A 25531-nucleotide genomic window follows, 5' to 3' on the forward strand; every position below is an offset into this window, starting at 1 on the left:
GGGGCGCTTCTTGTCATAATCGCAGTACCCATGGTTGGTGGTCTGTAGAGGAAAAAATTCTTTATATAAATTCCTTAGAGTTGAAAGTAGCTCAACGGTCTAAGGTGTTTCGCTCGGGATCTCCATGACTGCAATATTCTCCTTCATATTGATAATACTACTGCCATAGCTTATATTAACAAATTAGGTTCCATCCAGTTTCTTTATCCCTCAGATCTGTTTAAAGAAATTTGGCAGTGGTGAAAAAACCGTAACATATTCGTTTTCGCATCTTAAAGCATCGATAGAAAATTTTGTTGCCGATGCTGAATCCAGAACGGTAAACTCAGATACAGAATGGTCTTTATCAAACTCCGCTTTTGCCAATATCGAATCTTCTTTCGGCCTTTTCACTATAGATCTTTTTGCATCCGCAATTAATAATAAATGCGATATATACGCCTCATGGTTTCCAGATCCAGATTCATTTAGTGTGGACGCGTTTACCTTTTCTTGGAAAGATCTAAAATTTTATGCTTTTCCATTTTTTATCTTATTACTGCGAGTTTTACGCAAAATAATTGATGACAAAGCAACGGGAACACTGGTAATCCCTTGGTGGCCCTCTCAATCGTGGTTCCCCTTGTTTAATCATCTCCTGATATCAGAACCTTTGATCTTTTCTCCTAATTCCTCTCTGTTATTCTCACCTTTTAGGAGCTGCCACCCGTTGTGGAGAACGCTTTCCTTAGCGGCAGCACGATTATCAGGGAGGCTTTTAAGACACGCCTAGTACCCGACACGGCGATTTCAACATTATTGGCCTCCCTATCGGACTCCACTATTAAACAATATTCTGGGTCGCTGAAGACATGGTGGATTTTTTGTTAAAGACAGAAGGTTTCACTTTTTTTTCTTTTTGTTTCCCAATTTCTTTCTTTTCTATCTTAGGAACTTCATAACATTTCTTCTTATTCCAGTCTAAATACTTTGAGGTCTGCGGTTTCACTCATCTCCAAGGATAAAATAGGTAACCACCCTTTAGTGAGACGTTTTTGTAAGGGTGTTTTGATACTCAAACCGGTTCGACCTAGATATGATTATATATGGGACCCCGCTCCAATTATTTCAAAATTATCAACCATCTATTCTTACGATAACCTTTCTTTGAGGGTTATCACTAAAAAACTCGTTATTTTTCTGGCTCTTGCCACAGGTCACAGAGCTCAAACGCTCAGCCTTCTGAGAATTTTTCAAATCTCATTAAAAAAAACTGATTATTTGAGTCCCAGATCGTTTAAAAACTTCTGCTCCAGGTTGTTCTCAGCTTCTTTTTACCTTTTCTCGTTTCTCTAACCACGAAAATATTTGCATTGTCCGTTTTATGAAGCATTACTTGAAATACACAAGAGATCTACGACCTTCGTCTTGTGACTCTCTTTTTATTTTTTTTTCTAAGCCACATAAATCAGTCTCTTCTCAGATAATCAGTCGCTGGATCCGTTTGTCTTTAAAAGAATGTGGTATAGATACCGAGATTTTTTCTGCCCACAGCACTCGTCACGCCGCAACATCCGTAGCTGCTTCAAGAAAAGTCTCTACAGATATCATTAAGAAAGCTACGGGCTGGACTGCGAATCCAGAGTATTTGCCCAGTTTTATAATAGGCCGCTTCTTAACCCGGAAGATTTTAGCAGAGCGGTTTTGCTTACTTAATTTCAAAGTTCTTTTTCGCTTTTGTTGTACTCGGCTGTTATACCAGTACTATGTTTTTGTTCCAGTATTTACTATTATAAACTCTCTTAATTTGTATTACATACTCAATTACACAACTATTCCGATTTCTTGCAGCAAATCGCATTCTTTGAACAACTACCTAGTTCCATCCGGACGAAACACACAGGGCATAATTGATAAATTGAACAAACTTACCTGTGAAGTTCGATTATAATTATGCCTGGTGTCTCGTCCGGATGGACGCCCATCTATCTCCTGTTTTCCTTGAATCCCATCCCCTTTTTTAAAGCGATTTGTGCCATGCTTTGAACTGATGAAGATCGCGCGGGAAATCGGCAAGCTCGTACGGGCGAGCTTCGCGAGATGGAGCCACCTGATTTTTTCATTTCGTGCTTTAAAATCTGTTGGTCAACGAGCGTACAGGCACGCTACTACCTAGTTCCATCCGGACGAGACACCAGGCATAATTATAATCGAACTTCACAGGTAAGTTCGTTCAATTTATCAATTAATTTTGTTTTGTTAAATAAATAAAATTTATTTAATTGTTTAGTACATAATACTTGTTCTTCTGTTGCTGCGAGTCTGTGTTCCCTTGATCAATTTTTTTACCCTTTTACCTTTTATGAATCTGATGCGAAATTATTGCTCACAAACCGCTTTTCGTTTAAAACAACGTAAACTTCCACATATAGCCAGAAAAAAGTACGACTTTTGGTAATTATTTTGAAAGAAACTATTAATGGTATCAATTTGATTTTTGTTGTTGTATTACGTTATTTTTAACTTCATTAAAATATTTTTTCTGTTGTTTACAATTCATATATTGTGGAGTTGTGTGTGTGTTTCTATTGAAAGCACATTTTAATTGGTGTGCAGTCTAGCGCCTACTGTACTCCTTTAAAAAAAATTCAAAGTAGACTTTTATATGTAATAGTACTGTGCTCGGAATAAATCTACATGTAGAATTTTGCAATTAATTTATTTTGCATGCTAAAGCTGAAAAAATTTTGTTATTTTTTTTTTAAAGACAAAAAATTTCTGTTACTAAGTGTGTATAAATAACAATTAATTATTTTACGCCGCGAGATGATAAGTTCAAGCATGGCTGGATTGTTCCGATCGAGAAGGTGGTTGGCAAGTTTTTCGATGAGAGAGTCACACGGAAACCGAATACTAGAATAAGTGTTCACACAGTTTGATATGAGTAATTACACTTGATTATCTGTTCGGTTCAACAATGATTCTTTACTACCACGTACGATTGCATTAATTAATACGGACCGAGCACTTGAGAAAGCTGCCAATTCACTGAGTACGAGGTTCCACAAGCCTCGTGCTGAACGGTGAGTTTTCTTGAGTTGCACACGGTGATTTCAATCTTGATGAGTGAGCACGATGAAACAAAGCCAATGAGTCGTCACGATGAGTAAAAGTTATTGAAAAAAGATAGCACACTGCACACTTGATATACACGAGACACACTTGATGAACTCTGTACTATGAGTGGCAGAAAGGGATACGCGAGCCGGAAACGTCTTCGAGAATCGGAGGCGATAATCGAACGTCGGATCGATATCGATCCGGAACGATCGGCCATGAGGTGCTGCCCCGCGGCGGTTCTATTTACAACTATTATGTAATCTTTTAACAAAGTGCAAATTAATACTTATTTAGGTTCATCAAAACATAGTTCTATTATCTACAAATATTCCTTGAAATTTTTTTTGGATAAGTACAGTAAGCACTAGACTGCACGCTAATTAAAATGTGTTCTTGATGGAAACACACATACAATTCTGCGGTACATGAATTGTAGAAAATAAAAAATTTATTTTTGTAAAGTTAAGAAATATCGTAATATAACAATAAAAATTAAAATTAATATTATTAATAGTTTTTTCCAAAAAATGCTTAAACATCGTATTGTAGCACCGTAACTGGTGCTAAGAGATTCGTTTCCCGGGACAGACGTAAAGCGGAATGTGTAGTTTAAAATAAAGTAGGTCTTTGTTTAATTAATAACCTTCTTTTAATTCTTGCACTTTTTTAAACTCGCAACTTAACAATTGTTATAGTGATTCAATAGGCCGAGGTACGTGCCTTGGTATTAATTTGTGTACCCTGCCCGCGAACGGGTCGCTGTTATTATATCCAGTTGTAGCTAAGTTAAAAACTGTAACAATTAGCTGAATTGCAGGTGGCAACCGCATTATTCTAGAATCGTCGCGGTTGGCTGGAAATTTCTCGGTGTTCTGATCGTCGAGCTTTTGCAAATTCGGTGGTTTTGTATCGCGTGTGCAAAACCTCGCCAGTTATATCTAAACCTCTTGTTGCTAGAGGCTCGAGATATAACAGCATTAATTTTTTTCACGATATATAACTTTGTACTTTTAATTTTTTGACCCAAAATAGAACTATTGAAAAAGTTACTTTGACAGAGATTATAACGCTTTTAAGAAATCATTTACCCTAACTTAAATCCATATTTTAATCACATTCGACTTGGGAGTCACATCTAAAAAGTTGTTCTTTGGAAATAGCTGTTGCTTTCTTTTTCAACTTCTCTTTTTTATCCTGAAACGTGTTACGTCCGACATTTGAATAATGGAAATATTTATTGGGATAAGGGCCGTGGAAATCAAACGAATAATCTCTAGAGCTAATCTTCAGTTAATGATTACACTGATTTATTATATTAATCTTTGGATATAGCGATTATAAAATTTTAAACGTTATAAATTTAACGTTAATATAATAAAGTAGATTATAATGAAAAATAATATTAACACTCTTAAAATGGAAAATATATAGTATATATGTGGACGTTGACGGTGTCCAGCCGGCGCTACAAGTCGCGCAGAATAAGGGGGTCACAATTTAAGACATAAAGGCAGACACTTGACAAATTCACAAACAAAATCAGATATATTTAACAAACAAATAAAGAAAATAACAAGCGATAATAAACACAATAAAAAGTAGAATACAAATTATAAAAAGAAGCAATCCTCTCATTTGAGGAAATAAAAGCGGATCGGTATAGACCGCGTTTCACTTATCTGTATTCCGCAGTGGCGGAAGAATGCTGTCGGCAGCAAACGCAAGAAACTCGCAGTTCGCAGCTTGCGGTTCGCAATTCGTGATTCGCCGTTCACAATTTATGATTCGCAAAGGAGCCTGGCCAGGCTTGAGTACGCAGAATATTTCGCACGTATGCACTCGATGCACAAACTGGAACGCGGTTAAACGAATGAAGTATAAAATACAAAGTGTCGTGGAAGACGACAGTTCAGCGATGTGCTTGCTATGAAACTCGGAGGGACTCTGAAGGTTCGGCTGACGCAACGAGCCTACAGAGCTATTGTATAAAGAAAGTAAATCGGGAGAGTCCCGGAAGTTAGCCGGGTAAAGTCCCGAGACAAAGTCCGTTCATGGAGGAGACAAAGTTCGTTCATGGAGTAAATAATTATTAGAAGAAAGGCCGCGGTACTAGAATTTGCTTTCTTCTTCGTATGGTCGGTAACGTGTGAGGTGGCGTCATCCAACGTGTAGCGTCGGAGGGATCCGCCACATATATATATGTATTGTGGCAGGGCGGCTTGCGTTGCCTGAGCGCCCCCCCCCCCCGCGGCCGTCACCGAACGCAGCAACGCCAGATGGACCGCCGTGTCTAAGAGAGCGGGGAAAGAGGTAAAGTGATATCCGTGAGTCCTCTTCGTGTCTAGGAGACGTGGTCTAATTGTCGCGGAATTTTTATTTTTTGTTGCTACCGTATGTTGTTGAACCTACGGGACGTCCTCACCATACGGAGAATGCGAAAGCAGGGAACTCGGACGAGAGAACGAATTTTCTGACGAAGAGACGGAAGGATAAGTGCCTGGGATGGGAGGCCACCTATCCCGAGAGCACCACAAGAGACCCGCGACTAGAGAAAAACCACACCAACACACCTCGTTGCAAAGAGTCGTCTACGGGGGAATCTACGCGAGAGAAAATCTGCAAAAAATCGTCCAAAATCCGCGCCGATCAGTTAATTATCAATAGGGCCCTGCGAGGGCAGCTGCACCCGCGGAAAACTAGCGACGATATCGCGTGAGGAAAATCCGCGAAAACCGTGGGTGGAGATAAGTCGGGCCTCTTGTCGAAATTTCGCGCGGCCCTTGCTCTCTTCCGTGTTAGCAAGCGTCAGAAGCGGACCTAGCGAGCGAGCGAGCGAATGAGCGATAACAGAAATCAGGGAGCGGAAGAAAAGACCCCCGCGATACGAAAATCTTAATGAGGTAAAAGACGCGAGGCGGCTCGGCAAACGCGACCCCGGACCGTTCCACATATAAGAGTGAGCACGAAGTGCTGAATGGTTAATTGCAGACTGCAAAACGAATGAGTGAAGCGGAATCATCGGAGTCGTTCCGATATTCGACGAAAAAACGCGCTAAACGAAGATCTTTCCCGGAGAATAAGAATGCGGTGTTGTTCGCGATGTCTATCGTGCGACTGACTCGAGTCGGCAAAATCAACCGGGCTCACCAAACGAGCCCAGGAATGCAAACACGCGCGGGCCGCAAGGCCCGTCTGAATACAACCGCGATGATCCCGCGTGAAATGCACGTGTCAGGCGACCGAGGAATTCGTGTTACTTCCTCGATTGCCTGAGCATAGCGACGGGTATGCGCGAACATAATTGTTTATTAGATGCTATACAGCGGAAAAAAAATGTCACTAAATATTAATAAACTAATAAAAAATATTTTTGTTCTATTACTTGTGCTTTTTTAAAATAATGTCCTATCATTTTGATTGAGCAATGTTAGCCCATCTTTATACTTTTCTTTTTAATTTCTTTTGTATACAAGATACAAGCTTGCAATTTTATTCAAATACTTTGAAGAACATATCTAATTTATAGGGTATGTAAAATATACATATATCTTATTAGTTTATAAGAAATATACAAATATATCAAACGTCCTATCATTTTGCCCGTCACTATATGTGTCGTGGGTGTTACAATTATTTGGCATGAGTAACTTTACATGTAGTGCTTTTGATGCAAGTGTGCGTGATTGTGTGCGTGTTTGTAGGGCGGTGGCTGGAGTAAAAAGTAAAATAAATAAGAAAAGAAAAAGATTATGGTTAAAACAGTAGGAAGAATACCTTTTATTGTTTCTTTGAGTGTTACCAGAATGATGAAAGCCTGCACACAGAAATTGTCGTTTAGGCTTATCATTTGGTGATAAGCATGTTAATTGAGAATAAGGTAATCATATGGCGTTAGTTCTTATTCTTTGAAAGTAGCCACAATAGAGTCAAAAATCGAGTGAACTGAGAGTGCTGCGGTTCATTATTGCAGCACTATTCAACTTTTCTGATTGACAGTAAAAAGTTATTAAAAAAAGATGAAGAATGAAAATTGTGATTATTGTAGTGATTAACTATTTGGTTTTCAAAGCAAGGAGTAGGAAGATTATGTTCTGAAAAGGAACAGAAAATTTATCTTCTGAGTGAGGAACTGTAGATTGCTGCTTAGAAAAAGATATAAAAAAATCAACTTTGGGAATAGAAAAGTAAGAATCAGATTTACAACTAAAATAAGCGTTAGTTTAATAAATTAAAGAGTTAGTATTGTTACACCATTCCAAAAAAAGCGCGGATGCCTTCGCGCACTCGTTTAAAACTGTTCTTACACACTAACTCGCGGCACTCTCGAGCATCAAAAGAACTAACTCGAACTTAAGAATTTACAGAATTTACAGAACAATAGAATTTACAGTTCCGTAACTAAATGTGACGGTACCCGTCAAAGCCACGGAAGGACTGCCTTGAATTTTCACATAAACAATTATCCGTCCCTTTAACGATGGTCATCAAGCGAAAGAGGTCGCAGAATCTTTGCTCGCGAGCAGCTTTCTTCAGGCGCAACAACAAACTTCGCACCGAACATTTTACCAAAGCGCGTCAAACTCCGGAACGGGCTTAACAGTATCAAAGGGAAGATATGCCGAGGAATGGACGACAGATTGAATGACTAAAAGATTGGATTCAAAATTCGAAGAAACCGGTCTATTTTCTAAAGAAGAGAAGGAAATTGGATGATATACTGGGTGTGGGAGCGACAAATTTTTCGCATTAAAATTAGATAACCATTCTGAAGTGGTTGCAAATCATAAGGAGCTTATTGATAAGTTTGATTCGTTGACGTTTGCACTACAATTGTTATAGATCTTTCATAGCAGGAGTATGTTCTCGGCGTAACGAAAATTTGTAGCAAAGATCTGGTTATCGCCAGATGAGGCTTGGACTAGTGTATATCTATTTTATGACACAGCTGGTCAGCACAAGTGTGTCAGATTACTTGCTGACTGCAGAAAATCTGTTTCCCATAAAGCGTTTTACCACACAAGCAGAGTGTCAAGTGCAGCAAGAGATGCGCACATATCATCATGTAATAGTACAAACTGTTTTCCATTTTCAGATTTTGTAAGGTTTAACGCATTTGTGTAGAAAATAAACGTTTCTTAATTTTTCGAAATAATTTCTAATTGATTGCCCTCGCTTGGAGCAATTTTTTAAAAATAAAGGCTGTAATGTGTCGGTGTAACAAGTCATTGAATATTCTTGAGAAAAGTAATAATATGGTGCGTGTCGTGACGAGAATTTCACCAACGATCACTTGACCGTACGAACAAAAACTCGGCTTAACGGCGACAGACGTAACATATGTATTTTGAGAATCTCTCAAAATTTTCTATCTTTGAAATTTGTATGTGACAAACATAAAGTAGTATGACTTCATAAGTATATGGATATCATATACAAATGTTAAATTTTTAAAAACTCTATTATGTTAGCGACAAACTTTTATAATGCGCAGGCAATTTGCAATTAAACTAGTTTTGCCATCTATACGCAACACGCGATATTTATGTATTTTTTGTTCGCCACGTTTTTGGCAGTTTTTTTCTATCGCATCTCGCGTACGGCAAAAGCAACATGATTTAATAAATAAGTTTATTTTGTGTTCAATGATAATTAGTCGTGTCTCATACTTATTTGTCGCCTTCCATAACTAACATATTATATAAAATAAGTTAGAACCAGTATACCCTTTCTGAAAAGACATGTTCTGAAATTATTCCTGAGTTGATTATTTTTCTTTAAAAATTTTGTGCAAAGCATAGCTTTTTTAAAAAATGAACAAAATAGTTTGATATTTATTCATCAAATACAGATGTTAGGCAGGAACGAAGCAACTTGTCATCAGACGTGGAGCAGTAAAAATCCCGCGTCAGTGATCAGTTGACATTTTACACGCAATAAACTTTTACAAGAAAATTCACAAGTTTACACACATTTGATTTAATGAAAGCACACACAAACAAAGCAATTAGTATTATTAATTACTATCGATAATAATTACTTTTTATTTACATCAAAAGTCTAAAAATTCTTGTAACATTATTTGGTCGTTTTTAAATATTTATTATACAGGGTGTCTGGTTGAGTAGTGAGCATCTCTTAGGTATAGATAGAACTCGAAAATACAAATAAGAAAGCCTCATATCATTTTTCAAAATTCTCAACTGTTATTGAAAAAAAAATTAAAATGTATAAAATGTATTGGTGTAAGAGCGACAAGGAAGCTGCGCATGAGTGAGTACGACAAGCGAATGGCTAGAAATGGCGCCGTCGCCTGTTGCGCTCACTCACGCGCAGCTCCTTGTCGCTCTTACACCAATACATTTTATACATTTTTAATTTTTTCTCAATAACAGTTGAGAATTTTGCAAAATGATACGGGGCTTTCTTATTTGTATTTTCGATTTCTATCTATACCTAAGAGATGCTCACCACTCAACCAAACACTCTGTATAAGCAAAATAACATGACATTACAAGTTAAACTTATCTAAGATATGATGTAAAATAAAATCAGCAAAGTTATTCAATAATTTTGACAATTAGCTAAAGGGGTAAATTAAGCACACACAGCATACGTATAACGTCCGCAAGCGAATAACAATTCAAATTGTTATAACGTAGTTCGTTGTTAGACGTGTTCGGATTTGTTTTTGATTGTTTACAAATTTTATAAAATTTTTTTTGCGTACACAACTTATAAAGAAGATTAAGCAACCCAAAAATTATAAAAAATGTTGAAACTTGAAACGACCTGTTTTTCGCGCAGCCGAATTTCAGCTTAGCGAGCGTTACCCGGAGCGCTCGTCGGGTGATCCATTTTTCAGCCGAGTAAGGTCTAAATGATATGCCGAGACTGGATTTTAGTTAATAGAATAAATAATAGTTTATTCAATTAATGCAATAAATGACGTACGTTTACAAAAGAAGCCGTCGACGCGAGTGATATAAAAATATGACAAAATGTAAATGTAATGAAAAGATCGTGGACACGTGCGCGGTAACAAAGTAAATGTATGATACGATAATCGGCGTGGGATAGTGATGCGCACGAGATAAAACAAGACGAAATTTATGCAATCTTGATCTCAATCTTGAAAAATCTCGAAAATATTTTCTTGATCTTGGAAATTCGAGAATTTCGAATATATGATCTCGATCTCGATCTTGATGAGATTTGGCAATATATAATTGGCAGTGTATTTTATATAATATAAAAAAACTACACGAAACTTTCTTATGTTATTTGGAACACGCTGTACATTATTTCATATTTACTATTTACATTTTATGATTTTAATACTTAAATTTGTAAATATAATTTTTTGATTAATATAAACAAGAAGTTTTCAATAAGTAATTTTATATTAATATTTTATAGAAGTGAAAAGGATAATATAATCATTAAAAATACAAAAGTAAATAAATGTATGTTTTAAAACAAAGTTTCTCAAAATAAATTTGCTATAAAATTATTATAGCAAATTAGACGTGTACACGAATTTAGACATATCAGTAATCTGACAGATTCAGCAGTTAGTTGGTTACGGTGTTTTCGTATTATTAATGCAGCTTTCGAAAATAATCGTTCCGCTGGAACAGACGTAGCTGGCTTTCCTAGAAAGTTTTGAGCCATTTTCGATAATCATGGATACTCATGTAAATGAGTTGACAATGACCACCATGCCAATATATCAACCTCCTTGTCCGCTCTTCTTGTATTGTAATATTTTCTCAACTCGTTTCTCTAATCTGAATCGCTAACAGATTTTTCATATATTACGCTTATGTCAATATCATCGTCATTACTACTCGAGGAATTACGTACATCGTCGTTTAGAGAGCTTTTTAAAGAAATAAAATATTTGTTCTTATATGTATAAGTTTTCAAATTTCTTTTTACTTTGTTTTTTCATTTCTTGTCCCCATGTTGTGACATTAAAACTTTCAATTTTGTGTCTTGGATCTAGCACTAGGCAAATACAATAAATCCAGTTAAATTTGTGATAATGTTTCAGTAATTTATCTCAACCAGTTTGATATGCATTGAATAATTGGAATTCATTAGTGTGGTTCAAAGTTTACAACTTATTTTTAATTTTATCCAAAAGCATATTGAATGCTACTATAACGTACGGTAAGGATACGTATTTGTCACCGCCAAGAATCGTAGATACAGTTTTAAAATATTAAAAACATTTTTGAACTTCTGAGCACAAAGACCATTCTTCTTCGGAAAGTGAATACTTGTGAAATGCAGTATTACTTTGAAATAAACTGATCAATGCAGACTTTAATAAAAATGCAACTTTGAGCATGTCATGAGTTGAATTCCAGCGTGTGCACACATTGATTTTTGGCGATAAAAACTTGGTATCAGTCATAGTACATGCACTTTTCAACATATTTGTACTTTGTTCAGATCTTCTTAGTTTAGAAAAGAGAGCCCTGATTTTTTTAATGGGAGTATTAAAGAGCGTCATTATTTGTTGTAACCGCATTATCTTCATCTGTATCGGAATGGTAAAAATCACTTTCTTCGTACTTTTTCGGATCATCTTCTAAATGTAATTCACGCAGCATTTCTTGAACTCCCAAGTTTAAGACATGTGCAAAGCATTGAAAGTGACTGTCTTCATAATCAAAGTCGATACCTTCACTTTGCAAAATTAAGTGTAGCTCTCGAATAAATACGGTATTGCTAGCAACATCATCCAAGACGATACCTTGAATCTTCAATTCAATGCAGAAGTTTTTTAAGGAATTATAGAACATTATTGCTATATCCTTGCTAATGTGGGCTCCGTTAGACGGTACAAAGTCTAAAACAATGTAGTTTCTAGTTAGCATCTATAAAATATGCAGTAATTCCATAATAAGACTTTCCAGTGATGGATGTCCAACCATCAACCGTAAAAGAAATTTTAGAATCATTAGCTTTTAATATATTAATTACTGCATCTTTCTTCTTTTTAAATATTTCTAATGTTCTCTTTTTCATAGTATCACGTTTGGGATAATTTAAATTAGAATTTAATGCAGTAAAAAAATCCTGTATTACAGTACGTCAAAAAAAAATTAAATGACAAATATTTTATTGCCAACCATTGTACAATTTTTTCTGCGAAGTTAACATTATTACACAAAGTCTGAAATAAAAATGACTATTATTTATTAACATTATAGATATTAAAAAAAAAGTAATAAATCAAATCTATAAATCTCAATAAAATATTAATTAAAGTTTTAAAAAAGATTGATTTAATTATAAAATAATTATTAAAGTAAAATAAAAATAATATTGTTACGCCCGGTATGCGGAGCGACGTGAAGCTGCCGGCTCGCTCGGAGATTTCGATTCCTCGTTACCAGGGGAACGAAGATTGTTAAGTATCGATTTGACAGTTCTGCCCGTGACTTTAAGCGACGAGAACGTCACCTTTTTCTGTAACCTTGTTTATTAAATTCTATCATTCGTTTCGTAAACTCGAGTAGTTTATTTGCGGTGCGCGAGTGCCGCGAGTGCGAGCGAGTAAAGCGAGTGTAAGTGGAGTGTTCTTTTCGAAGATGATCGCTAATTCCGTTCCCGGCGTAACAATATATAAGATAAATACGAAATTTTATTGCCAACTAGTATATAAATTTTGAAAACTAAAATTTTTATTTATTTATTACATTTACTTATATGGTTTTTTTATTGTTATTGTTTTTTTATTATTTTTATTATTGTTTATTATTATTATTATTATTATTTATTATTATTATATTCTAGTTTATTTAAAATTTACTAAAATTACCTTCGGCTGCAGAAAATGTAAAAGTTGTTATTGATTTTTTAATTGTAGAATAAGGTCATACAATTTATCGAATTTTTTTTTGTGACCAATTTTTAAATGTCTTTTCAATCATGTAGTATTTGAATTTTTTATTTTAATTATTTTCTTTATTTTATACTCTTTGCACAATTTGCATACCCCAAATTTTTCTTTTCTATCATCTACATCCACATTACAATATATTGAAAGTTTTGTTCTTTATGGTGTAGATGTAGAAGACAATGCTAAAAGCTCTTGACTATCGTTAATATCGTTATTGTCACTGTTAGAATCTAAAATTTCAAATAATGGTTTAATATGTAGTTTTCCTACTATATACTATATACCATATATAAATACAAATAACGTAAACAAACCTATTCTTAGCTTTACTATCAAGAGGCACGGTAGTGCCTCGCGCCAAGTATAGGCGCAGCGCACTACCAAGCTTCTTATTACGTGAGACGCCGTATTGAGAAAATTCGTAATGTTCGGATCTCAATAACGGCTAAACCGATCGCTTTCTACATAGGTTCGTCGTGTAGATTAGGGTCAAATTATGTTATAAAACTGCTTTTATTTTTTTACTACGTTATCTACAAACGAAGATATCGCGATTAAAAATTTGCTTACAAGAGTAAAATATAATTAAGAATCGTTGTCATCATTGTTTCCCAAATTTTGTCCTTTTCGTTTTCGCGTCGCTAGATGGTGTAGATAGATTTATCAACTTTATTATTATCGACTCTGGTGATAGTTATAATGACATATACAGGGTGTCCGGTTCGTTTTGTCACTCCCGAAATTTTGGGATAGACAATAATAATTCAAGACGAAAAGTCCTGTACAATTATGCAAAATTCGTCACCGTTGATTTTATAAATATTATAATGTCTCGGCGAATAAACGTTAAGAAATCTATGGGCTAGGCGCGGCGATGGCATTGTTTAGTTTTCTGCAGAAAGTAGCCGAATCGAATAATAATGATTGGCGAGCGAGTTCGGCGAATGAGCTCTAAGCAACTTAGGGGCCGGCCGCGGCGGCGACGGTGTTTATAAAGATGTAATCTAAATCAACTCAGAAAGAGACAATCGCGAGCGCATTTGTTTCATTTTTGCCGCAAAGATTTCAATACGTATCGAAGATACAAGACAGATAACGAAAATTATCCCAAAATTAAATTATACGTAATGTAAAAATATATATTTTTAATATAAGTAACATGAGTATTTAATTTCGATTATCAAAAGTCGCGAAATATCTTAAAGTATACGCTAGAATTAATAGCGTACTTTTGCGATATACTTCTTTCCTTGTCCACCCGTATAAACACGAACGTGTGCAAGCGAGAGAGCGAAGGTGTGCCTATAATAATTTCTTAGCGTTCACTCATGCTTTCTCCCTTACACGCACGGGTCGCGAGCGGGATAGAGCATGAGAACGCCTCCCACTAAATTTTTCCCCGTCCTCTTGCTCTTTTCGGCGTCCCGCGCCTCACGTACGCGATCCGCGGTGAGGCCTCACGCACACTACCCCACCTCACGCGCGGGAGCCGCCGTCGCCGCAGTGCGACAGACCATTATTGCCGGTCACTGTACAATTCTCGCCCTGCACAATCTATTAAAGTCTCTTGAATGGCAAGACCGTCAGCCACCTCATTGCCATGTATACCCTAGTGTCCAGGAAACCATACTAGTGTTATTTTGTTGGTCTCCCCCCCAGCTTATTTATTGCCCTCATACAGCTCCAGACCGTCATTGATTCCGTGTTTTGCTTTGCTAGAGCGTTGGTTGCTGCTCTGCTATCAGAGCAGATATATATTTTTTTGCTGTTTGTTTGGTCAGCAATCTGTATTCTCGCACACTCGACGATTGTTGTAACCTCGGCTAGAAAAACCGTGGCGTACTCTTCAAGAGGCAGGCTAGATGTTTGAGTTTCCAAAAACACTTCACAATTTTTTTATGGTAAAGAAAAATGCGATTTATTAATTGAATAAAAATATACAAAAAAAAAAAAATAAAATAAGAATAATGGAGATATAGAAAGTTAGTTCGATATAAATGGTTTGCCGGTTCTGCGACGCGCAAGCAAACCTTTTCAATGGCAGTTTACGTATAAAACGCACAGTTATATTATTTGCTAAGCAGCACGAGCTATTCGCATTGAGAATTGGAAGGCAACTAACTCGTCGGCGTGAAGGCTTGCAATCTCTGCTTGCCCTACCTTTGTTCGTAAGGACAAGCGCATAATATTACGGGATGGCCCAAGTTCTCTGAAGATGAGACTTATCAGTCGGTCTACGTGACCGGATATTCAGTTATAAATTTCTTATACTAATCAGTAACAAAGGAAGAAGCAAAGTTTCTAAGCGCATGAAACCTTTCAACGCACAAGCATCGCATTACATTTCTTGATATTCTCCTTTTTCTTAACATTCCGCCCGCCTCGTTCTCGCTGTAAACGAACATTCGCTTACGCTAGCATATTCATGTTTCGATCGCATCAGAAACATGATTTATTTCATCCTCAGCAAACAATGAGACGATTTTAACCACGGGTCGCGTATAAGTAGATGTTGCAGTTTTAACGGTTACCACGCGAACTTGACCGTCGGTTCCAGGATGAATAGCAATAATACGTCTAAGGGGCCACTTCGAAGGTGCAGTGCCTTCTCCACGAATTAAACATAGAGTATTAATTTTTAAATTTTTTATCGCAACAGACCATTTATTTCTTACATTAAGCGTCGGAATATATTCATTGGACCATCGTTGCCAAAAGTGGTCTCACATTTTCTGAATGAGTTGCCATTGTTTTAGCCGATTCTCAGGTATTTCTTGTAATGAAGGTTCGGGTATAGCATTTAAAGGTTGCCCTATTAAGAAATGACTCGGCGTAAGTGCCTCAAAATCTTCGGGGTCATCGGTGATAGGGAGCAAGGGTCTCGAATTTAAGCATGCTTCTACCTGCGTCAAGAAAGTTGCTAATTCTTCATACGTCAGTGTTGCTTTACCGATTTCCCGGTGAATATGAAATTTTGCAGATTTTACCGCGGCTTCCCAGAGGCCCCCAAAGTGGGGAGCACTGGGGGGATTGAAATGCCAAAGCACCCCTTTATTGGTTAGATTATTTTTAATCAATGAGTCATGTGTTATTTGTTTTATAAAATTTCTAAGTTGCGCATCTGCCCCTATAAAATTTGTGCCGCGATCACTATAAGGATGGGCACATAACCCGCGTCTAGAAGTGAATCGCCTGAAAGCCGCTAGAAACGCTTCAGTTGTATAATCTGAAACGGCTTCTATGTGAACGGCTCTGGTAGAAAAACAAACGAAAATGGCAATAAAACCTTTATAGGCTCTTTGGCCTCTGCCCTTTGAGGTTCGCATCATAATTGGTCCAGCATAATCTAGACCTGTATTAAAGAACGGTGGTAACGGAGAAGTTCTTGCATGAGGCAAATTTCCCATAAGCGGGAAACATGCTGTTCCTTTCCAACGTATACATTTGGCGCATTTGTGTATGAATGATTTAACAATTTGGCGTCCGCCTAGGATCCAATATCTTTGTCTTATTGTAGCTAAGGTTAACTGCACCCCGCCGTGCAGTGTCATACGATGGCACTTATCAATTACTAATTTCGCAAAATATGAATCCTTACTGAGAATGATCGGATGCTTTTGATTGTAATTAATAGACGAGTGTTGCAATCGGCCACCTACTCGAAGTATCTCATTTTTGTCAAGAAACGGATTTAATTTATATAACGCACTTTGTCGCAATAATGTCTGTTTATTTTTAATAGCCTTAATTTCTTTGAAAAAAGATATATCTTGCGAATGCTTAATCCAAAGATTTTTTGCATCCTCAAGTTCGCTTAGTTCGAGATCTTGATCTTGATTTCTACGTTTTCGTGATTTTGCGGGCCAGCGACGGCACCAAGCAGTAATATGCAATAATCGTGTTAGCGAAGAAAATTGCAATAGCATTTCATTTTCCTGTTTTTTGCTTTCAACTATATGTACCCTAGCAGGTCGTTCCTCCTCACGCGTTCGAGGAATTTCTTGATGAAATAATCTCGCATTTAATTCATCGTATTGTGATAACCAAGCTGGCCCGGTCCACCACAGCGGGTGGCCTGCTAATTCCGATGGAGAAATTCCTCGCGACGCACAATCGGCCGGGTTTTCGTTACCGGACACGTGTTTCCACTGAGCATCAGGTAATGTTTCTTGTATCTCAGTTACTCTATTGGCTACATATGTTGACCAACGCGAAGAATGACCCCGAATCCAGGCCAAAGTAACCGTAGAATCGGACCATAAATAGACTCTATTAATTTTAAATTTTGCAGCAAGTTTTATTTTATTTACTAAACGCACTAATAGAGCGGCGGCATTTAATTCTAATCGCGGTAAAGAAATAGTTTTTAAAGGAGCAACTTTAGTTTTTGATTGCAAAAGCGAAATTTTAGAAAAGTGAAAGTCGTCGCATTCGTCCGGACTAGTCCACGTTACTCGTAAGTAAACAACTGCAGCAATGGCTCTCTCGGAAGCATCTGAAAACCCGTGGATTTCTATACTGTAATTTGAAGCAAGACTATTTATCCAGCGGGGCAAGGCAATTTTCTGCAGTTCAGGAAGTTCTGCTTGAAATTTTAACCAAAATTCTTGCTCCTCTTTTGGCAGAGGCTCATCCCAATCTAAACTTTTTAGCCATAATGTTTGAATAAAAATTTTCGCGCGAATGATAACCGGCGCTAGCCACCCAAGCGGATCAAACAGTTGCGCAACTTCTGATAGAATCTTTCTTTTCGAGTATACTTTTTCTGCAATTATATGGATATGAAAAGCAAACGTATCTGTTCTAGGGTTCCATTGCATTCCTAAAATCGGGTGTCCCTCAACGGATTGCCAAACGACAGGCTGGTTTTGATGTTCCGTTTTGGGAATTATATCCTCTATTAATTTCGAGCTAGCAGCCCATTTTTTCAACGGGAAGCCGCCCGCCATGCAAATCGCAACTAGATCTTTTATTAAAGCGCGTATTTCTTTTACGGAACTCGCTCCGGTAAGAATATCGTCCATATAAGTTTCCGATTGCAACACGGAAGCGCCTATAGGATATTTTTCTTTTTCATCCTCTGCGAGTTGTTGCAATACTCGCAGAGCTACAAATGGTGCACAAGCAAGGCCATAAGTTAAAGTATTTAACTGATAGTCGTTTACATTCTCAGCAGGGTCATAACGCCAGACAATACGCTGCATTCTTTTGTCCGCGTCGTCAACCAAAATTTGTCTGTACATTTTTTCTATATCCGCTACTATCGCAAATCGATGTCGGCGCCAATTGGTTATTATAGCAGGCAATTCTGGCAGCAAATTTTTACCCGTCAGCAAAACTTGATTTAAACTTATATTTTGTGCCATCCGGGCTGATCCGTTAAAAACTACGCGTATCTTAGTTTTTTCCTCGGCTGACTTGATTACGCAATGATGTGGCAAATAGCAGCACATTTCATCCGTCGGCGCGGGTGAAGTTACTTTAGTCATATGCTCAAGTTGTTGATATTCTGTCATAAATTCATTATATAATTTACGAATCTGTGGTTGTTTGCTTAATCGTTTTTCCAGAGCTTGAAGCATTTTAACAGCTATTGATCGAGAGTTTTTAAAATTTGGAATCGCGTCCTTGTTCAAAAACGGCAATCGAATTATATAACGTCCTGTCTCATCACGGCGATGAGTTTCTACAAAATGTTTTTCGCACTCAATCTCTTCTGCAGTTAAGGCCGGAAGTGACAATTTTATTTCCTCCTGCTGCCAAAATTGCTTAACTAAATCGGACAAATCTATTCCCGTGGTGCATTTATGCACGGATACACCCTTGCCTGTTGATTCTCCGCCCGCCGTTCCGGAAAGTACCCATCCCAACGCGGTTTTTATGGCAATCGGAGCGTTTCTATTTCCTTTACGAATTCCTTCTTCTAAAATAATAGCATATACTTCCGCACCTAAGATCAATTCAATATTAAAAGAAGCTCGAAAATCTGGATCTGCTAGTTCCAATCCGCTTAAATGCTGCCATTCATTGTACATATTTTCTAAACTAACCCCTGAGGCGGTGAGTCGAGACAAAATTAATGCTGTAATTTGTAATGAAAACGGAGTCTTTGTTCCGGATTCTATTTTAAATATTACTTTACCACAAGCATGCATATTTATTATTCCACCAATTCCAAAAATAGGCGTTGAATCCGAAAACCGCGGAAGTTTTAATTTTTGCATTAAAGATTCAGAAGCAAGCGAGACTTCCGAACCCGGATCAATTAGCGCACGCACGGTGTGTTTTTTACCAAATTTGTAACGAAGACCCTGGCAGTCGCAAGCAAAACTCGTTTCCGCTCTATGATATTACGCAAGTGGAGAGCCACTGCTCCTTCCGTGCTGGTTCCGGCTGATTTTTCGGCTGCTTCCGAGTATTTCGGCGGCGCCGTCCCGGTGTTGATGTTCCTGCTGCTGGATGCGTTGAACTCCTCTGAGGCTCGATGCTCGATGGCTCTGGGTCCGGTGGTACGATGCTCTGCGGCGGAGGCATTGACTCTGGTTCGCATACTCCCGGTTGAACAGGCCTCATGGATGGTTGTATGATGTCTGTCTTTGCAATGGTAGCAGGTTCTGGTAGAAGGACACAGATCGTTTCGATGATTTCCGAAGCAGTTGAAGCACAAGCGATGCTCTATCGCGAATTCTTTACGCGCATTAGGCTCCTTTCTTTTAAATTCCGGGCAACCCAGAATATAATGTTGTCCGTGGCACAAAAAACACGTGTTCGGCTTACCTCCGCTTTGTAACGGAGCTGGGTTAGAAACAAGTGCTCGCGTAGCCCGAAATCCAGATGTAGTTTTAGACGATAAATCACGTCCCGTCGGCTGGATCGCTTCCAAAGTTCGGAGACGGTTTTCCATAAACAGTCTCAATTCCTCATAGCATGGAGGATCTGTGGTATTTCCAATAACCGATTCCCATTCCTTTCGTGTATAAGAATCGAAAAGCTCAATTATTCGATGCACAAATAAATCATTTTCTGCTACAGGTCTCTGGATTCCTTCTAATGCAGCAACGGTCTGCAGCATTCCATTAAAAATCTTTCGCAATTCAAATGCACTCTCTCCTTTCATTTTCGGCAAATTTGAAAAGGAGGTAAGCACGGAACGCACAAGCAAACGCTTATTTTCGTAATGTTCCTGAAGCATGGTCCACACTCGTTCGTAATTTTTTGCGGTCGTCGGAATGTTTCGTGTTAATTGTTCCGCTTCCCCCTTAAGACTGCTCCTTAAGTAATGGAACTTCTGTATTTCTTGCAATGAACTGTCAGCTCCCACCATTGACTGGAAAAGATCTTTAAAATTTGGCCAATCCTCAAAGCGTCCCGAGAAAGTAGGCAATTGCAATCTTGGTAGTTGGCTTCGAAGCGGCTCCGAACTGCGCGGAGATTCCGGTGTCTTTGATGATCCTGCTGAGGGCGACAATGTTAGCATCATTTCTTTCAAAGTAGCCCGCTGATTGTAATAAACCTCTTCCACGATTGCATAATAATCTTTAGTAATATAGGCATGGGTTTTCACTTGTTCCCAATATTCTTCTCTTAATTGATCATGAGCCTTTTCGAATTTCGCCCAATTGGTATCCAGTTGATTGATTCGAATTTCTATCGCACTGCTGGTTATCTTTGCTGATCCCAGCTTACGCAAATTGTCTACAGCTCTTGCAATACGGCCGTGCAATTCCTGCTGGTTGTTAATTAACGTATCGTGATTCTGACTCATTGTAACAAATTTGAACAGTATAAATTTCGCACTGATTTACACTATCCGGCTCGAAGGACCAAAAAATGTTTGAGTTTCCAAAACACTTAACAATTTTTTTATGGTAAAGAAAAATGCGATTTATTAATTGAATAAAAATATACAAAAAAAAAAAATAAAATAAGAATAATGGAGATATAGAAAGTTAGTTCGATATAAATGGTTTGCCGGTTCTGCGACGCGCAAGCAAACCTTTTCAATGGCAGTTTACGTATAAAACGCACAGTTATATTATTTGCTAAGCAGCACGAGCTATTCGCATTGAGAATTGGAAGGCAACTAACTCGTCGGCGTGAAGGCTTGCAATCTCTGCTTGCCCTACCTTTGTTCGTAAGGACAAGCGCATAATATTACGGGATGGCCCAAGTTCTCTGAAGATGAGACTTATCAGTCGGTCTACGTGACCGGATATTCAGTTATAAATTTCTTATACTAATCAGTAACAAAGGAAGAAGCAAAGTTTCTAAGCGCATGAAACCTTTCAACGCACAAGCATCGCATTACATTTCTTGATATTCTCCTTTTTCTTAACACTAGATTTATGCTTCTTCGTGAATTTATAAATACCTGCCTCGTAACGGTTATCCTTTCCCGAGCCATCTGTAAACCATACGTCAGGTCCCATTCCGTTCAGGAAGTTTGCTTTCCACTATTGGTCTCTGGAAAGTATGAGTACCTCTAGTGTTCTCCCTTCCTGGTATTTCCTGGGGATTCTGTTTTGTTTGTACGTGAAAGGAGGGCTGTTCAGGAAACCGAGCGCCGTGTGGCCGATCCCAGTATCCCTCCACTCCCCCTGACAGTGTAATCTGTATGCCGTCTTTCTAGCGTTGTGAATACTTAGCTGGTTCAGAGTGTAAGTACACAGCGCCACTTGTAGTACCGCCGTGGGTGTCGTTTTTTGAGTCCCTATTGCAGTTCTCAGGTAACTTCTCTGTAAACTCTTCAGTAGGTTCTTCGTCTTCATCCTTCCCACTCTGGGCCACCAGAGCACTGCTGCAAATGTAAGCTTGGGTAAGAGCACAACCCTGTACAGCTACAGTGCCACTCTCGGCTTTAAGCCCGAGGTTTTTCCTAGTGCTCTTTTACAGGCCCAGAAAACCGTGTAGAATTTCTTTCTCTTATCCTCCAGAAGGAGTTTCCAGTTCAGCTTTATATCCAATAGAAGCCCTAGATATCTTACTAAGGTTACATAGTTCAATTCCTTCTTCCATAGTTTTAGAAGCCTGATAAGTTTCGGTTTGTATTTTCTGGTGAATATTATGACTAAGGTCATCTTGGGATTAACTGTTAGTCTCTTAGCCTGACACCAGTTCTGTGTGATCTTGAGTGCTCTGCCTATGAGCTCTCCAAGGATCGGTAAAAATATCTCTTGTTATGATGGCTGTCATCTACATAACCATACATAAGGACTCCCGCTGCTTCTAATTTTGTGGCCAAAGGCCACGAACCTTGACATTCAGACCCCGCGCCGCGACCACTACCGTTCGCCCCGGACTTCACGCGGTCCCGTCCATTAGTTTTAATTTACGCGGGCCGACCAACCGCCCGCGGCGCGTAGCGCGGACCACCGTAACGGGTAACATGGGCCGCCCAACCGCCCACACCGCGCACCGCCACAGACCGCTCGGGAGTGGGGTATTCCCCACTCTCAGGCCCTCGGGTATATAAACCGCCTCAGACGCAAACGAGGCATCTTTTCCGCGCTGGAGAGCACTCCAGCAACCGATCCTCCAGGACTTGGGCGCTCCCAAGTTTTCCTTCACCGGGCTCTCCCGGCCTCCGACACCGTTGCCTCCGAGACTCGGGTGCTCCCGAGCCTTCCTTCGACCGGGCGCTCCCGGCCGTCCTCGACAACGATACCTCCGAGACTCGGGCGCTCCCGAGCCTTCCTTCGACCGGGCGCTCCCGGCTTTCCTCGCCACCGTTGCCTCCCAGACTCGGGCGCTCCCGGATTCCCTTCCGACCGTTTTCTACTCCGACATCCGGCTTCGTGGGAGAATTGCACGCTGCGCCGAATATCCGCGTTCGCGACACTCTGTCCGATCGACCCGGCCTAGACAGTCGCGCTTGAACACCGCGCCGAATATCCACGTTCGCGATACTCTGTCCGATCGACACGGCCTGGACGGCCGCGCTTGTACACCGTGCCGAATATCCGCGTTCGCAATACTCTGTCCGATCGACACGGCTAGGACGGCCGCGCTTGTACACCGCGCCGAACCTCCGCGTTCGCGACACTCTGTCCGATCAACTCGGCCCACCGACTTCGTACTCTGCACTTAGGGATACGGCTCGCCGGGTCGGTTTGGTCGGCCACTCGCCTGTACATAATTTAGGATTAGCGGAGAAACGGACCCGTTGGGCGGTCTCGTTCTCCACACACTACTGTTCGTTGCGTCTCGTATTATCTTTAAGCTCTTATGCCATTTTTTTTATTTTATTCAGCTATTTTGTATACCTTGATTCGTTTTGTGTAATAAATTACTTTATTTTACGTTAATCGCGACTCGGTTACTATAACTCGTACCCCGGATCCCGAGGAGCTTTCCGTCCCCGAAATTACCGTGTTACAATTTGTTTAGCAGTTCGTCTACCACAAGGCTTTACAGCAGTGAAGAGAGCACTCCTCCTTGCAAGTATCCTTTTGTGGATGTTCCTTGGACTGAGACTCCCCTATGCTCGACGTTCAGTTTTCTGTTCGCAAGAATACTTTGGGTCCAGTCAATCAGTGTCTCTTATATTCGGTGTTTGGTCAGTGTTTCTTGTATCACCTTGTATGAGATGCTATCAAAAGCTACCTCGATGTCCAAAATGACCCCCGATGCGTAACCTTTGGAATCCAGCTGACCTTCTATCCGTCTCATTAGTCAATGCAGTGCCGTTTCCGTCGACCTGCCCTCCCTGTAGGCGTATTAACAGGGGGTCAGCAGATGTTGGATCAGTGGCCCTCTTTTCAGATACCCATCAACCAGCCTGTCTAGTATTTTCAACACAAAGGAGGTCAGGCTGAAGAGTCTGTAGTCTTTGGCAATAATGTGCCCGTTTCTTCTTGGCTTGGGTATGAAAACTACTTTGGTTCCCTTCCATGTTTTCGGAACATGTCTCAGAACTATGCTAGCTCTGAGTATTTTTGTAAGTGGTCTCATCAGCACCCCCAGTTCTTTTTGTAATAGGGCTGGGAATATACCGTCTGGTCCTGCTGCTTTGTAAGTGCCGAATGAGTTTACCGCTCATTCTACTCCTTTGGGATACACGATCTTGGCTGCTAGTGACTATTCCTTGAACTTTTAGATTTTCGTGGGATTTTTTTCTTCGCAACCTGCTTTTGTTTATCTCAGCTGAAAATTCGGAAAATAGACTTCTATTAAGTATTTTAGTGTGCTTTGCACATTGTCCGTATATTTGCCATTCGGTAGCTTTATACAGCTCAAATGCGACTTGTTATTCATGGTGAAGATTTTGCTCAGTCTTGAGGCTTCTGTTGTTTCTTTGATACTTTCGCCATAGTCTCTCCAGCTTTTGCGCTTGGCTTTGGTGACAGCTTTGCTGTATTCCCTTTCAGCTTGTCTAAAGTTCTCTCAGTGGGCAGCTTGTCCAGTACTTTTTGCCTTGTTGAAGAGACGTCTCGCAGTCGACCTGAGCTTTCCTAGCTTCTGGTTCCACCATGGAACTCTGGTCTTACCGCTCTTTAGTCTCTCCGGGCAGTTGTTTTCATAAGCCTTGGTTATTACTTCCACAAGGATCTGTGCTGCTTCATCCAAATTATTTTTGATGTTAAATCTGTTTGGGATTCTGGTTACTTGGGCAATTAATTCCGTCCTGTAATCCTCCCACCTAGTCTGTCTTGAGTTTCTTCTCAACGTTGCTTCCGTTTCTGCTTGCAGAGTGTTGCATATGCTTCGGTAGTCCGATCCTAAAGATTTACTCAAGATCCTCGAGTTCCTCACCAAGCCTAGCACACCCTTTGTGCAAAGCGTTATGTCAATAACTTTATGTCTTTTTAAGTCCATGAAGGTGAAATCATTACCTCGGTTGAGAATAATTAGCTCCGAGTTGACAATAAATAAATGTAGGTTTTCTCTCCACAAATTGATGTCCGTGCTCCCCGAACTTAGATAATAAAAGTTTGCGTCACACCCCAAGAGTACTGCGCATCTTTCGATCCTAGCCAATTCGACCAGTTTACTTACGCTTTCCTGCGGCGGTGGCTTCTGGGAGTTGTAGGGCATATAGACTGACTTGATGTACATTTCCCTGGTTCTATCGTCGATGTTGCACGGTCCGATTAAAATCACCGTTTGGTCCCTGTCGCTGGCCTGTGAAACTAAGACTGCATTAAGTCCTTTGACCAAAATACATGTTATAGGCTTGGTGTTTGAGCGGGCATAATATAATTTACCACATCCTCCCAAACCTTTTATAGCATTATTTATGAACCAAGGCTCTTGTATCAATGCTATTCTTGTTTGCATTATAGCCATGCTCCTGGTTAAGATCGCCGAGACGCTTTTGCTGTGATGCCAGTTAATTTGGGTTATTGAAAAGCTGAGCATGGCCATTTTTAAATTGGCCCAGTCTCCCCAACCGTTTTTTCCTCTTTGTCAGGACCCTACTTGCGGTCCTTGTCAAGCAGCTTTACAGCCGCCCGACCCGTCCCGCAGAAGGGCCTCAAACCGCAGGCTTTCAGTGTCTCCAGTGATGTCCCGCCCACCAGG

The 25531-nt window shown here is 39.5% G+C and overlaps 3 protein-coding genes across 3 annotated transcripts; all 3 read right to left on the reverse strand.

Annotated features, from left to right (window-relative positions):
* Positions 1-15735: 15735 nt before the first annotated feature.
* LOC139106201 (uncharacterized) lies at positions 15736-19047 on the reverse strand. The gene has a single exon (XM_070662764.1). It carries the CDS (start codon positions 19045-19047, stop codon positions 15736-15738), a length of 3312 nt encoding a protein of 1103 aa, XP_070518865.1.
* Positions 19048-19277: 230 nt separating this feature from the next.
* Positions 19278-20777, reverse strand: LOC139106202 (uncharacterized). Its single transcript, XM_070662766.1, has one exon. It carries the CDS (start codon positions 20775-20777, stop codon positions 19278-19280), a length of 1500 nt encoding a protein of 499 aa, XP_070518867.1.
* Positions 20778-24394: 3617 nt separating this feature from the next.
* On the reverse strand, positions 24395-25375 carry LOC139106203 (uncharacterized). The gene has a single exon (XM_070662767.1). The coding sequence runs from the start codon at positions 25373-25375 to the stop codon at positions 24395-24397; it is 981 nt and encodes a 326-aa protein (XP_070518868.1).
* Positions 25376-25531: the final 156 nt, after the last annotated feature.

Source organism: Cardiocondyla obscurior, linkage group LG10 (assembly GCF_019399895.1).
Source record: "Cardiocondyla obscurior isolate alpha-2009 linkage group LG10, Cobs3.1, whole genome shotgun sequence".
In the NCBI taxonomy this organism is placed as follows: Eukaryota; Metazoa; Arthropoda; class Insecta; order Hymenoptera; family Formicidae; genus Cardiocondyla; species Cardiocondyla obscurior.